This window comes from Danio rerio, chromosome 3 (assembly GCF_052040795.2).
Source record: "Danio rerio strain M-AB ecotype USA chromosome 3, GRCz13ab, whole genome shotgun sequence".
Taxonomy (NCBI): Eukaryota; Metazoa; Chordata; class Actinopteri; order Cypriniformes; family Danionidae; genus Danio; species Danio rerio.
Window position 1 is genome coordinate 48,889,430 of NC_141023.1, and position 13,083 is coordinate 48,902,512.

General features: G+C 34.6%; 1 protein-coding gene and 1 long non-coding RNA gene across 3 annotated transcripts in view; one reads left to right on the plus strand and one right to left on the minus strand.

Annotated features, from left to right (window-relative positions):
• The window catches only part of kcnt2b (potassium sodium-activated channel subfamily T member 2b), a 187,749-nt gene extending 181,460 nt beyond the window's left edge, over nucleotides 1–6,289 (minus strand). Inside the window, exon 1 of the mRNA XM_087245086.1 lies at nucleotides 5,780–6,289. Coding sequence (XP_087101212.1) covers nucleotides 5,780–5,868 — 89 coding nt within the window. The 5' untranslated portion in view covers nucleotides 5,869–6,289. The remainder of the gene's footprint in view (nucleotides 1–5,779) is intronic.
• Nucleotides 6,290–8,359: 2,070 nt separating this feature from the next.
• On the plus strand, nucleotides 8,360–10,243 carry LOC101883904 (uncharacterized). 2 transcript variants are annotated; one of them, XR_015481176.1, is made up of 6 exons: nucleotides 8,360–8,622; nucleotides 8,893–8,965; nucleotides 9,166–9,254; nucleotides 9,369–9,498; nucleotides 9,612–9,753; nucleotides 9,941–10,243. It is a non-coding gene; the product is annotated as an uncharacterized LOC101883904 (long non-coding RNA). The 2 variants fall into 2 exon arrangements; XR_015481177.1 differs by having other exon boundaries at nucleotides 8,896–8,965.
• Nucleotides 10,244–13,083: the final 2,840 nt, after the last annotated feature.

A 13,083-nucleotide genomic window follows, 5' to 3' on the forward strand; every position in this document is an offset into this window, starting at 1 on the left:
ACAATACTATAGGTTCTGTAAACTAAACTTTTAAGGCATTTTAATAAACATTTGTTAGGCATCTTCTGATGCATTTTCATTATTGATATCCGCACCTTTTGTCATTTTCTTTACACATGGCAAAAGTCCTGCATATGCAAAGTGTTCATGCAGACATTTTATTATTATAAAACTAATCAAACCCTGTATGTATCTCATTACAATACTTTAGCAAAAGTATATTTCTATTTTAAAATTAAGTAAATTAAATGAACTTTTAAATGATTACAATGGTATTGTGTAAAAATTGAGAAAAAATAGGAGAATTGTACATTATTATGTTATATTGTACATGGGAGAATATATTTTTGTAACATTCTTGTGAAAAGTGTTGTAAAATGTTTAGGAAAAAGTAGATCTAAAGATTTATGTTAAAGTATTTTTTTTTTTCTTTGGAAAATGGAAAGGGTGCATTTACACAAAAATTAAAAATATATTTGATGTTTTATATTTACTGAAAATAAATCGACACATTTTGAATATAGTAAAATGCCTTTAAATAGTTCTTAAAGGAACACATTTGACATTAAGGTATAAAGTGTCTTGTTACTGTAGTGGTACCTTCATAGATCATATTTGTAACTTTGATGTAGGTACAATATTGTATCTACAAGTTTTAAAATCCAAAGCTACATTTTGGTTTTCCATGGTACAAATCATGTTCTTAAAGATACAAACTGCAATGGTACAAATTAGTTTCGTTGTCTTAAAGGGCACATATGGTAAAAAGTCAGCTGCATGTTAACATGTCTCCGAAGTCAGGACGTGCGCAAAGCAACCAGGTATAAAAGGTCTGTTCAGTTTGCTAGGATCATCAATCATCATCAAATGTGATCAAGAATGAGTTTTACATGTTTAAAATCTTTCAAAACAGTGCATGTGTGTAATGAATTACAGCAATTTACTTCAGCTTTACTTCATCAACACAGCCGCATGTCAGAACAATTATAAAGCAAGACGATTCAATCCCGGTTTGTGGACGATAAATCAGGTTTATTTTGCACATTAACAAAACAGATGTCCATACAGCAGTGGATAGTAACATGTGTCCTGTCACATTTGCGTGCAAAAAGAGTGCAAAGCTAAACGCCTGTGTGTGTGCGTGTCCACGCTGTGTGTGTGTGTATCTGTGTGTGTGCGTGAACTTTGCAACAACATTGTGTGTGACTCATCATTGCAGCTCCACAACAAATGCATTACATTATCATTGGTAAAGTTCTTACTGTAGTATTTCTCACAAGCGTTACGTGAGATCTTCTTTCATCATGTCTGATTGTTTGTCTGTTGTCTGGTGCAGCTGAGCGCGGCACACTGACAGGCACGTGGAAACGGTGGGCGTGAAGGACTAGCCTTAAAGGCACAGTACACAGAAACCACTACCTGCTGATTAAAGCTATAAAATAGAATCTTATAAAAGTTATAATGAAAAATCTGATTGGTGTTTTGAGTTGAAACTTTACAGACACATTCTGGAGACACAAAAAAACTTATATTAAATCTGGAAAAAGGGGTATCGTAGGTGCCCTTTAAGGTAGAAATCTGTACCAAAAAAGGTACTGCCCCAGTGAAAAGGGTTTGTAACTTCTTTGGTATTGTCACATCCTGTCTTCCAATTATGATTGTTTTCAACATGTGACCTTCACCATGCGTTCCTTTGTTTCCATTTCCACCAAGTCATTATGTTCATCCGTGTCACCTGTGTTCATCCCCTGTGTATAATCAGTCTCATCATCCCCATAGTATTTATAGTCCCTGTGTTTAGTCATTCGTCATCCGGTATTCTGGTGAGGAACCGATCATCGTTCGACGTCAGTGCCACACCTGACCCAGTAACCAGCCCAACTCCCATCTTCATGGAGTGTGCGCAAGAACCCACCGCAGATGGAGAGCCACCCCCAGTGTGTGAGCCATTGACATCGACATCATTGACAGAGCGGAACACCACCGAGCAGGAGGAGCTCAACCAGCCATCTGACCAGGCGTGTGAGCCGGTAACAATGCTAAATGTGGGAGTCCTGGTGGACATTAAGGGACCGAGCGAGAGTCCCGCCCACCAACCCACAGCAGAGCCCTGGGGCTTCATGTACGACGACTTGCGTGGAAATCATACTAAAACATTGCGTACGCACAAAGCTGTAAATGTGCGTACACAGAAAAAAATTCAGATGTATGAAACACTGCCTACGCCGAATCTCACGCATATTCTTTTGTACATCCGAATGAACGTGAAACTGAGCGCAACATGCACGAGCACAAAACCCCATTGTACATTGTACCATTTTTTCTGAGAGTGCAGGTTGAAAGAAAACAGTGGATAAAAGAAAAGTACAGCATAAAAAAATGTACTCAAGTGAAAGTAGACACTTCTAAATCTACTTCATACAGTACAATTCCTAAGAAGACAATAGTCAATTACAGTAATTTGAGTATTTGTACCTTGTACGTTCATACACCACTGCTAATAACGAAGTTCATCCTAACATTAAAATCAGAACTAGAAGCAGTTAAAGAGCATCTATTTTACCCTGTTAGCACCTATTAGGGCACCATTCTGTGTACCCTAATAGAAACCTATGTTTGGAATTCTAAAATGCATGGTGCTGCATGGCGTGACGCTGTGCGTCTCCGAGCGGCGCTTCTTGTGTGCAACCTGCATAAGGCAACGCACTCACATTTTCCAGCTGCATCTAGTTAAGATGACAGGGAGCTTCTGTGATCGCAGAAAATACAAATGGCTGAAGTTCAAGGAAGACGCAATGAAAAGTACACGTTTGCAAACTCACCAAAAGTTACAAACAATAGCGCAGATGAAAGCGATCATGTGATGAATGTTGATCTTGTGTTGAGCCTAATGAGCCTTGCATCTAAAAATAAAGCAAGGGTTTTTCTTTGGTGACATCGCTTTGACTCACACCCTAAAAAAGGCAAACATGTAACAACAAACTGAGGATATGGTAATGCGCATGTCATGGTCCAGACCTGACAGTCTTGTCTGTCCTGTCAGTGTTTAATGTTTGCTTGTTTGTCCTGTGCTTATTTACATTGCAAAATCTTAATTTGTGTTGACCATGTGCTGCTCTTGTCTTTCCTCCTTGCTTTCAGTTACCCCGCCCTCTTATTTAGACCTTGTTATCCTGATTGTGTTCACCTGTCTCTCGTGTGCTTTGTTTTATATAATGTGCTGTGTTCTCATTTCTTTGCTGATTCGTTCCATGTGAGCTTGTCTTGTATCCTTGCCTTGCATCTGTACTAAGCTTTTGGTCTTGCCTGTTCTAGTTCGCTTGTCTATTTATTGTTTGTTTCTAGCTATTACTTTCTTTCGTTGTTTCTAGTGTTTACTTAATTTTGTGTTCTAATCTTTACTTTACTTTTACCCTTAGAGCCACTTTTCCGTTTTTCTGTCAGTCCCATTCTTCTTAGTAGATAATTATTAGTAGTTGTTTGCTGTGTTTAATTACTCTCTTTAGGATTCTAGAAGTCTTTATTTCAGTTTTGTTTTATCAGATTGCTAAAGTCTTTCTGTCTTCTAGTATTTAGATTTTATTTTATTTCAGTTTTAGTTTCTTATTGTAAATTATTAATATTACAGTCATATTCTGTGTCCTGACCTCCCTGGTCTGACAGTCTGGAGTTTACGTGGCTTGCTCCAGGATCTAGATCTGGTTTTGACCACTATTGCTCCTACTCCTGGCTGGCTGTTCATTTTAGTACTATCTTGTCACTACCACTGGCTTCCTTGTGTTGTTGCCTTATCCGCCTTTGTGTCTACTTGCGCCTTATTCTGTCAATAAACCCCTTTGTATTGTTCATTGCTGCAAATGGACCTGTTTTCTTGCATTAAAACGTGACAGCGCACATGTCAATCAATATTGGTGGGCGGGGGGACCGCACTCCTGTGTCAAGTTGCGGTCGATCTCAGAACCGATCCAATTGGTCCACCTTTTTATGTTGTTAAATTGAAAAAAAAAAAAAAAAGACTGGATTTGTTTATATCACCCCAATATGACGATCTATACACTATCCCAACACACATGTCTGTCCAAACAGCTTTAAAAGTAGATTTTGCACCATAGGTGCCCCTTGAGGGATCATAGTAATAGCATATAGAGTATTTTTAAAACCAGTAATAGTTGGTTACAAATGGCCCTGCACTAATAAGGATACTATATGTTGTTCATACACACACACACACATATCACTATGTCCAAGACAAATTCTAGTACTTAATATATTTAATTAAATGCCTACAAGTATCCCTACTATTATAATGCTAATACATTGAATTTAGCTAAATGGCTGTAATTTAGCAGTTGTTTTTATAAGAATTAAAGTATGAATACATTGCAAGATAAATGTACAGATTGTGTCTGAAAACCTAGTGCGCTGCCCAGCTAAATAGCATCTGTGGCCACCAGAAGGTAGACTGTCATAATATTACAGCATTATTTGTAATTACTCGTATTAATGTTTACACTTTTACTATTAACTGATAATATTGACAATATGGTGGACACTGCTTAAGAGCTAACTAGACTATGTTATATTGTTCAATATACTCATAATACTTAATCCGATACCAAAATGATCATCATAAGAATACTAAAACTAATACTATAAAATAGGTTTTACTAAAACCAGATGCAGCCCATCAAGTTGCCTACCAATACCCCAGTAAGCTATAATAACACTAATGTAGTACACTGTAGTGATATGAACTAATGTGCTCACATTGTAGCCACTTCTAACACTGGAAAACACACTGTGTGTATACATATATATATATATATATATATATATATATATATATATATATATATGTGTGTGTGTGTGTGTGTGTGTGTGTGTGTGTGCGTGTGTGTGTGTGTGTGTGTGTGTGTGTGTGCGTGTGTGTGTGCTTGTGTGTTTGTGTGTATGTATATTTTAAGCCTTTAAATAATAATAATATGTTATAACATAATAGTGATTTAACTGTGTGTAAAATGGCTGTTGAAGTCAAAAACAAGTGAGACTAGACTGCATAAATACACAGCGAGGGCAGGTCAACATAAACAGAAGCTTTCTTTTGCTTAGTGGACAATATGGTTAAGACATAATATTGTTAAGTATACTCATAATATTTAAACTGATACTTAAACACTTATCATAGTTTTACTAAAACTATTGAATACGTTTAAATAATAGTACCTATAGAAGCAGCCTATCTAGTTGCCTACTAATACCCCAATGGGGTCTAATGTGCTTACATTATAGCCATTTCTAAAGCAAACTGGAAATACTGTTTCTCACTAGTACTCATTGTAATTTTTTACATTGAAAATAATACTAATAGTGCCTTTGCTGTATGCAAAATGTCTGATGAAGTCAAAGAAGTGAGACTGTAAATTAATTCCACAGGGAGGGCAGGTCAACAAAAATACAGAAACTGTATATTTAGTGCACTGCCTATTATGCAATGATACTCAAACTGTTAATTAGGTACTAATATCACTAATTCCCTAATGATGACACTATCGTAGAATTACTAATATGCACACATTCTCTTTTTCTAAATCTCAATGTTTAGTATGCACGTTCTAACAGCGCATTACTATTAATTCAACACTCACGCGCATACTAATGCTAATACGCACTAATATTCCCAATACTCATATAATGCAGTGCGCACTTTCTTTAAGCTGGAAGCGCGTGGCATTGCTAAAGCACGCATGTAACAACAGCTGAGGAGTTGAAGTTGCTCTACCTGTCGTCCGTCTGCCAGTCCCCGAGCAACAGGTCTCGGAATCGGTACCGCGGTGGCAGCGGCAGCACCTCCTTCTCCAGCTCCACCATAGTGAGCAGCACCCGAGAGCAACGCGGACCAGAAACTAAAACACTCGCACCGTTTATTCCTCCGCCGTGATCGTTTCAGGTGTTATAAAGTGTGCGCATCACTCAGTAACGGAGACGTGGATGGTCCACTAAAACAGCGGCGGCGGAGCAACTGGTGCCTCCCTGAGCTCTCCAAGCATTGACACGAGACACGCAGACATCTCCGCTGCTGACACCAGCTGTTTCACATCAGCCGTAACAGTTGCCAGTTATTGCTGCAGTGCATGATTTCACCCACTGTCCTGCATTGATTGAAGCATGTCTTCTGTATGTGCCGTTTCAGGGATGGGCGAGTTCATTTATAATCCATCCACCTGCGGTAATTTGGACTGCTGCATTGTTGTAATGCATGAGATGTGCACGCACGCACTTAATCTGTGCTCTTTTTTTCTGTCTTTCTTTTTTAAAGTAACATGTCAATCAAAGCTCAACCCACATGTAAATAACCAAACAAAACTATATAGCAGTAGGCTGTATAATATCTTTGGTAATAAATACAGCATAAACTGTAATAAATACGTTAGTATGCTTTAGATACAGAAATGTGGTGTGTTGTAGTATAATATACTCTGTTGTATGTTACAACTTGGTATTGTTTACTTTATTGGTTATTTGCTTTTTAAATCATAAAATATAAATTACATCTTACAATAGTTGTTATTTTTCAACAACAACTTTAGAATTACACTGGGGAAAAATATTATTTAGATTTACTAAATGTTTGTTTACTAAATGGGCTGAATTTAAAACTAACAAATTAAGTTAAATATAGCTAAGTTTATTCCTATTGCTGGTTTTAGCTGGCCGACTGGTTTTAGGATTTATTTGATTTTTTATTTTTTTGACTTTTGCAGTCTGGTCTGAGCTGGTCAGGCTGGGAGATGACCATGCTAAAACCAGCCTGGCCAGCCATGAGACCAGGCAAAGCCAGCTCAATGTCCATCTTAAATCATGCTGGCCAAGCTGGTTTTAGCTGGTCATTTAGCAGCCTGACCAGCTAAGACCAGGCTGGAAATGGCCAAAAACCCTCTAAAATTAGGCTGGTCGACCAGCTAAAACCAGCTAACCAGCTTATTGTTTAAGCTGCTTTTTCAGCATATACATAAATAGTTTGCAAGCAGTTCCTGTACAAAGGATTAATCTAATGAATTTTTTTTCAGTGTACCAATGACCTAAATATTTTAATTCAAGTATTTTACTAAAGTATTTATCAAAACACAGTGTTTACTAAATCCATGTAGTGTTTTTAAATGTGAGAATTAAAAAAAAAAACTATGTCAGCTTGAAGCTTATGTGAAATATGACCAGACATAACAAAACTAGTCAAAATGCTTATTTTTATTATTATTAATTATATATTTTTATATGCAGTTGAAGTCAGAATTATAAGCCCCTTGATTATCAGCCCCCATGCTTATTTTTTTCCCTTATTTCTGTTTAACGATGAGAAGATTATTTCAGCACATTTCTAAACATAATAGTTTTAATAACTCATTTCTAATAACTGATTTATTTTATCTTTGCCATGATGACAGTAAAGGGTGACACAGTGGTGCAGTAGGTAGTGCTGTCTCCTCACAGCAAGAAGGTCGCTGGTTCGAGCTTCGGCTAGGTTAGTTGGTATTTCTGTGTGGAGTTTGCATGTTCTCCCTGCTTCGTGTGAGTTTCCTCTGTGTTCTGGTTTCCCAAACAGTCCACAGACATGCGGTGAATTGGGTAGGCTAAATTGGCAGTTGTGTATGGATGTTTCCCAGAGATGTGTAAAATATGTGCTGGATAAGTTGGCGGTTTATTCCGCTGTGGCGACCCCAGATTAATAAAGGGACTAAGCTGAAAAGAAAATGAATGAATGAATGATGACATTTGACTAACTGTTTTTGAAGACACTTCTATACAGCTTAAAGTGACATTTAAAGGCTTAATTAGGTTAACTAGGCAGGTTAGGGTAATTAGGCAAGTTATTGTATAGCATGGTTTGTTCTATAGACTATCTGAAAAAATATATAAAAGGGCCTAATAATTTTGACCTTAAAATGGTTTTTAAAAAATGTAAAACTGCTTTTATTCTAGCTGAAATAAAACAAATAAAACTTACTCCAGGAGAAAAAAACATTATCAGACACACTGTGAAAATTTCCATGCTCTGTTAAACATCATTTGAGAAATATTTTAAAAAGAAAGAAAAAAGTTCTGACTTCAACTGCATATTATGACAAAAACAGTCAAATGTTTATTTTATTATTATTAATAATATATTTTATATAGTATGACTAAAAATGATAAAATCAGCCCAAATGTCCATTTGTATTATTAATAATATATATTTTATATAATATGGCAAAAATGACAAAACCAGTCAAATTCTTTATTTTTGTTATTAATAATATATTTTATGTAATGTTACAAAAATGACAAAAACAGTAAACATTTTTTATATATTATTAATCGTTTATACACAGCAAATTTCTGGAGTTGAAAAATTAGGAGTTAGGCAAAAAAGTGTGAAAGAGTTAATTTTTTTGAGTTTATTTTTAAACTTTAACACAATTTTGTGTTATGGGATACCCCTTGCTGTGTTGTATTCTGGAGTTCATTCTCTGGTGTTCAGAAACGTGCTTTAACTCCTTACTGGAGTTAAATTTTTTGATAAAGTCCGCCATTACACAACTCTGCCGAGCAGCACATGAGAACTGGAGTTATGTTCTTCGTTGTGAGGTAGGTAAAAGTGCATTGTTATACAATTCTAAAAGCTTTTTCTAAATGTTGGATGTTTTGTAGCAGAAGTGTGTTTTGGTGTAGCTGTTTCATTTTGTACTGTGAGGCTAGTGACTGCATGTGGCTAACTTAGCATAGCATGTTAGCTTTTCCAATGTGGCTGTTTTGTGCAGTTTTTAAAAAAATGTTGTGGATGTGAACAAGCTAACACTAGCTAATAATCTTTTCTTCCCCTGTGTTTCTAAAAATGTGTGTTCTGCTGTCAAAAAGAAGTGGTAGGCCTACTTGATCAGATGGAGAAACCTGCTGTTCACATTTCAAATAGGCTAACTTACACAACGAGGTAATGTCATTATCTTTTATCCAGCAATAGAGCTTTATGTCTGTAAGATTTAATATGTGTAATATTGCTCATGAAATGTTTTGGATTGTATCATGATTTAGTCGTGACCGTGAGAGTATGCTGTTTTTAGCTATATTTATATTACATTTTCAATCACACTAACATAAGTTGTTAAATAACATTTATCTTTTTTATTTCAGGCCACGATGCTGATAAAAGTGCAATTTGGAGGCAAGAAAAAATATATTAAACTGGAAGAAGATTGTTTCTTGGATTTTTTTCAGTGCGGGTGAGTTTTAGTGTAACAAAGAGTATTTTTAAAAATATATAATAATAATAATAATAATAATAACAGTCATTTTAAAATTTATTTGATAAATTATACATTGTTGTTATGTTGTAGTCCAGCACAAGTTTGTGATACCAGAGGATACAGCATCGAAAGTCACAGATGACCATGGCATAGAGGTGGATGAGGATGTATTTCAAGAACTTGCAACAACCAAAGAAACATGTCATCCACACTAATGATGGTAGATATTTAAGAACATTTTTATAGATTTTGAAAGTTGGTCTCATGACTCAGAGTGAAAGTGTGCATTTCAGAACCATTTGCTGACACGTGTTGTTGTTGTTTTTTCATCAGATTTGACTGTCCTGCAGCAAGGGGCTGTTGAAGTGCCCTCCTCCCCAAGTCTGACAGATACATTGTCTTTGTCAAGCAGTTTGAGCAGCAGTGATTCTGGATCTCAAATTATTCAACCTTTAATGGGCAGTGTCCAAAAAATGTAAGTTTTTTTTAAACTTCCATATACATAGATATTATACCGTAAACATTACAAAATAACGTTACAAAATGAATGCATTTTAAAGTAAAAAAATAGTATAAACACAGTTATTAGATTAAGTTTTTTTTGTTAAAAAAATATTAATTTTGGTTATCTTTCTAAATACTTTTTTTTTTCTTCGTTTCAGAAAATCGAGCAAATTCTAACTTCAAAGCCAGCAGAGTTGACTGTGATTAAGGAGTATGACAAGATATTTTTTTGCTGCTTCTGATTCCTGTGAAGTTAATTTTATATAATGTAATGTGTTGATTGTCTCATGCAATTTTACTAGGCCATTGGTTTTAGTTGGCACTAGCTGCTAACATATATTAATTGTAAATGTTTTGCTGTTAGATTTAATGCTTTGATGACAATTAATTTCAAAGTGTGTACATCGATGGAAATTCTAAATCTAATGTGTGGATTTGCATGAATAAAAGCAGTAAGTAAAGAGTATTGCATCAGTTCAGTCATTTTCATATATATATATATATATATATATATATATATATATATATATATATATATATATATATATATATATATATATATATATATATATATATATATATATATATATATATATATTGTTTGAAGTACACTTTAACTCTAAAAAGTGTTACATTTTAACATTGGTAAGGAGTTTATATTATACCCAAATGTAAAAGTACTCTCTGTAGGATTACAATTTTAACTCCAGAAAGTGTTATAATCTAACTCAAAAAAATGTGTTAAAATTCAACTCCAAAAGCAGAGTGATTTTAACTCTGAATGGGAGTACATTTGATGGTCACGCATGTACACTCAGATTGAGTTGATTTTGACTCCCAGGGAGTTTATTCCAAAGACCAGAATTTGCTGTGTATTTTATATAATATGAAAAAAAAGAAAAAAAACTGTCAAAATGTTTATTTTTATTATTATGTATCATATATATTATATTGTATGACAAAAGAAAAAAAGTCAAAACTATTATTTTTATTAATATTAATAATCATATATATTTTATATAATCTGAAGCTGAATTTTAGATTTAGGAATATTTACTTAACGGTCCGTTAAGATATGACAATATTTTGTATTTTTAAGAAACGATTATATGAAAATCTAGAATCTGAAGGTGCAAAAAAAAAATTTAAATAAAATAAATAAAAAATAAATAATTTAGAAAAATCACCTTCGTCCAAATGAGCTATAACAAATTAGGGTTTGATAGGCCTGTGCTATTTACAGTAAATGTCTCATGGAACACAATTAATATCTAATTTTATAATAATATTTAATTGTTTATAGACAATTGCATACAGTAACTATAGGCTACCCGTGTGAAGACTGGTATAGGCGAAGATGGTCCATATGAGTAAACACTAACATCTGCTGCCATGTTTGACATATTTTACCAGCGTATGTATGTAGGTTGCATAATAATTATAAACGAAAGAAGTGGATATCCATGCTGGAGTAGTCAAATAAATTGTATTGTCACATTCGATTTTCTCCAGCGGAACAGAAAAACAGAATCCAGTGCAGAGTCGCTGTCAATAATCCAACAGATCTTCAGCGCTCCGCCTTCTAGTGGCCGCATGTGGGAAAAACAACACATCTTCAGCTGCTGAAAGGTTTCATAAAGCTTCATTCTCTCGACCTTTAAAGGTTTTGATGGTCTTTTTTTTTACAAGCACATCTATTCAGCTGTGGTGTTAAGTGTGATTCACGGACTTAATGCTGCAGAATGTCACTAAAAATGCAACGAAAAAGCTTCCAAGTAAAAATTAAATTGATGTCATGGAATAATAATACCAAGCAAGAAACTATTCAAATAATTGGGGTCAGTGAGACTTTTTTGAAGACTGAAAAAAGTATTAAATTGGCCAAAATTGACAGCGGAGACGTTTTTAAAGTGACAAAAGATTGTGATTCATTTGAACTTCATTCTTATGCAAGATGAAAAAAAAAAAAACATTTGCATTTATACCCAGTTTAACAAATTTCTGAAGAATCCACAGTACTTACTGTAAATCTATTACAGCAAAAAACAAACTACTGTAATAACATTTACAGTACCATTTATCTTGCTTTATTTGCATTTACTTTATTGTATATCTTTACTGTAAAATATAAAGTAATTTTCACAATGAAAGTTTTTTATATTGCATAGCTGTACAATATAATACAGCTCATCTAATACTGCGTAATTTACAAAAATCATTAAACGTGTTGGTGATTTCTTTATTTAAAACAAACTCTATTTAACAAACTTTACAGTTGTAACCTTCCATTTTTTGTTTGTAATATTTTGTTTAATAAAAAAGAATTGGTGTTCTCTACATTTTTTACAACATAAAGTTTATATATATTTATACAACAGTTCTGTCTGGTTCTCGAATCTGATTGGCTCTTATATGTGCAATCTTCTGCAACAGCAGCACTGTTACAGCCTGTTGTCACCCTACTGCATTACTCTGCCCACAGAGTGACAGCAGATCAATAAACTCACTATAGTTTGACATATTGTAGCTGTTGGACAACATTATCTACTTTTGAGTCTTTTTTTTAGTCAAGAATGTAGTTGTTTAAATTGCAACTTAGTGCTTAAATTGCAGGATAGTGCTTATTTAAACTTATAATTTCTGAGATACGGCGCGTTGGCATCCACCACCCTGTCATACTGAGCAGCACAAAACCGGTTGACGTTCTACCACAAGATGGCAATTGAGAACCCATAAGATGCCAAGGAGGTGAAAAGATCATTGTTTTGAAACTACAGTTGTTCAAATCATTATAAAACAGGTAAGTAACTTTCTAAGTCAATCTCTCTTGTTTGTATGTTGTAGTGCTGTATTTATATTGTAGTACAGTAGTGTTTTGATAGTGTTTGCTTTGCTTTGGCTTTTTCAGGGTTAGTCATTGTGATATCCTGATTGCAGAAGAGAAATACTGGAAAATCTGTGATGGCATTTTATGCCGTCCAGCCCTATTATTTTAAAATGTGAGCAAAATCAGCTGTTTTGTCACCACTTTATACATTACGCAAGAGAATCATTCAAACACTAGCTCTAAAGTGAAGTTGGTGAATTAGTAGCAGTTTCTGCTGTTCTGACGTCAGCTGCAGATGTGAATGAATGGCGGATGTAGTTATTCTTGCAAAAGTCTTTTTAGACTCTGTGTTTGATTTTCTTTTTTATATACACGATTATGACATCAAACTTTTGTATAAACACAATATTAAACTCGTAACAGTGTGATGTAGCTATATATCAGCACTGGTGGGGTATTAACAGCCTATTCGCA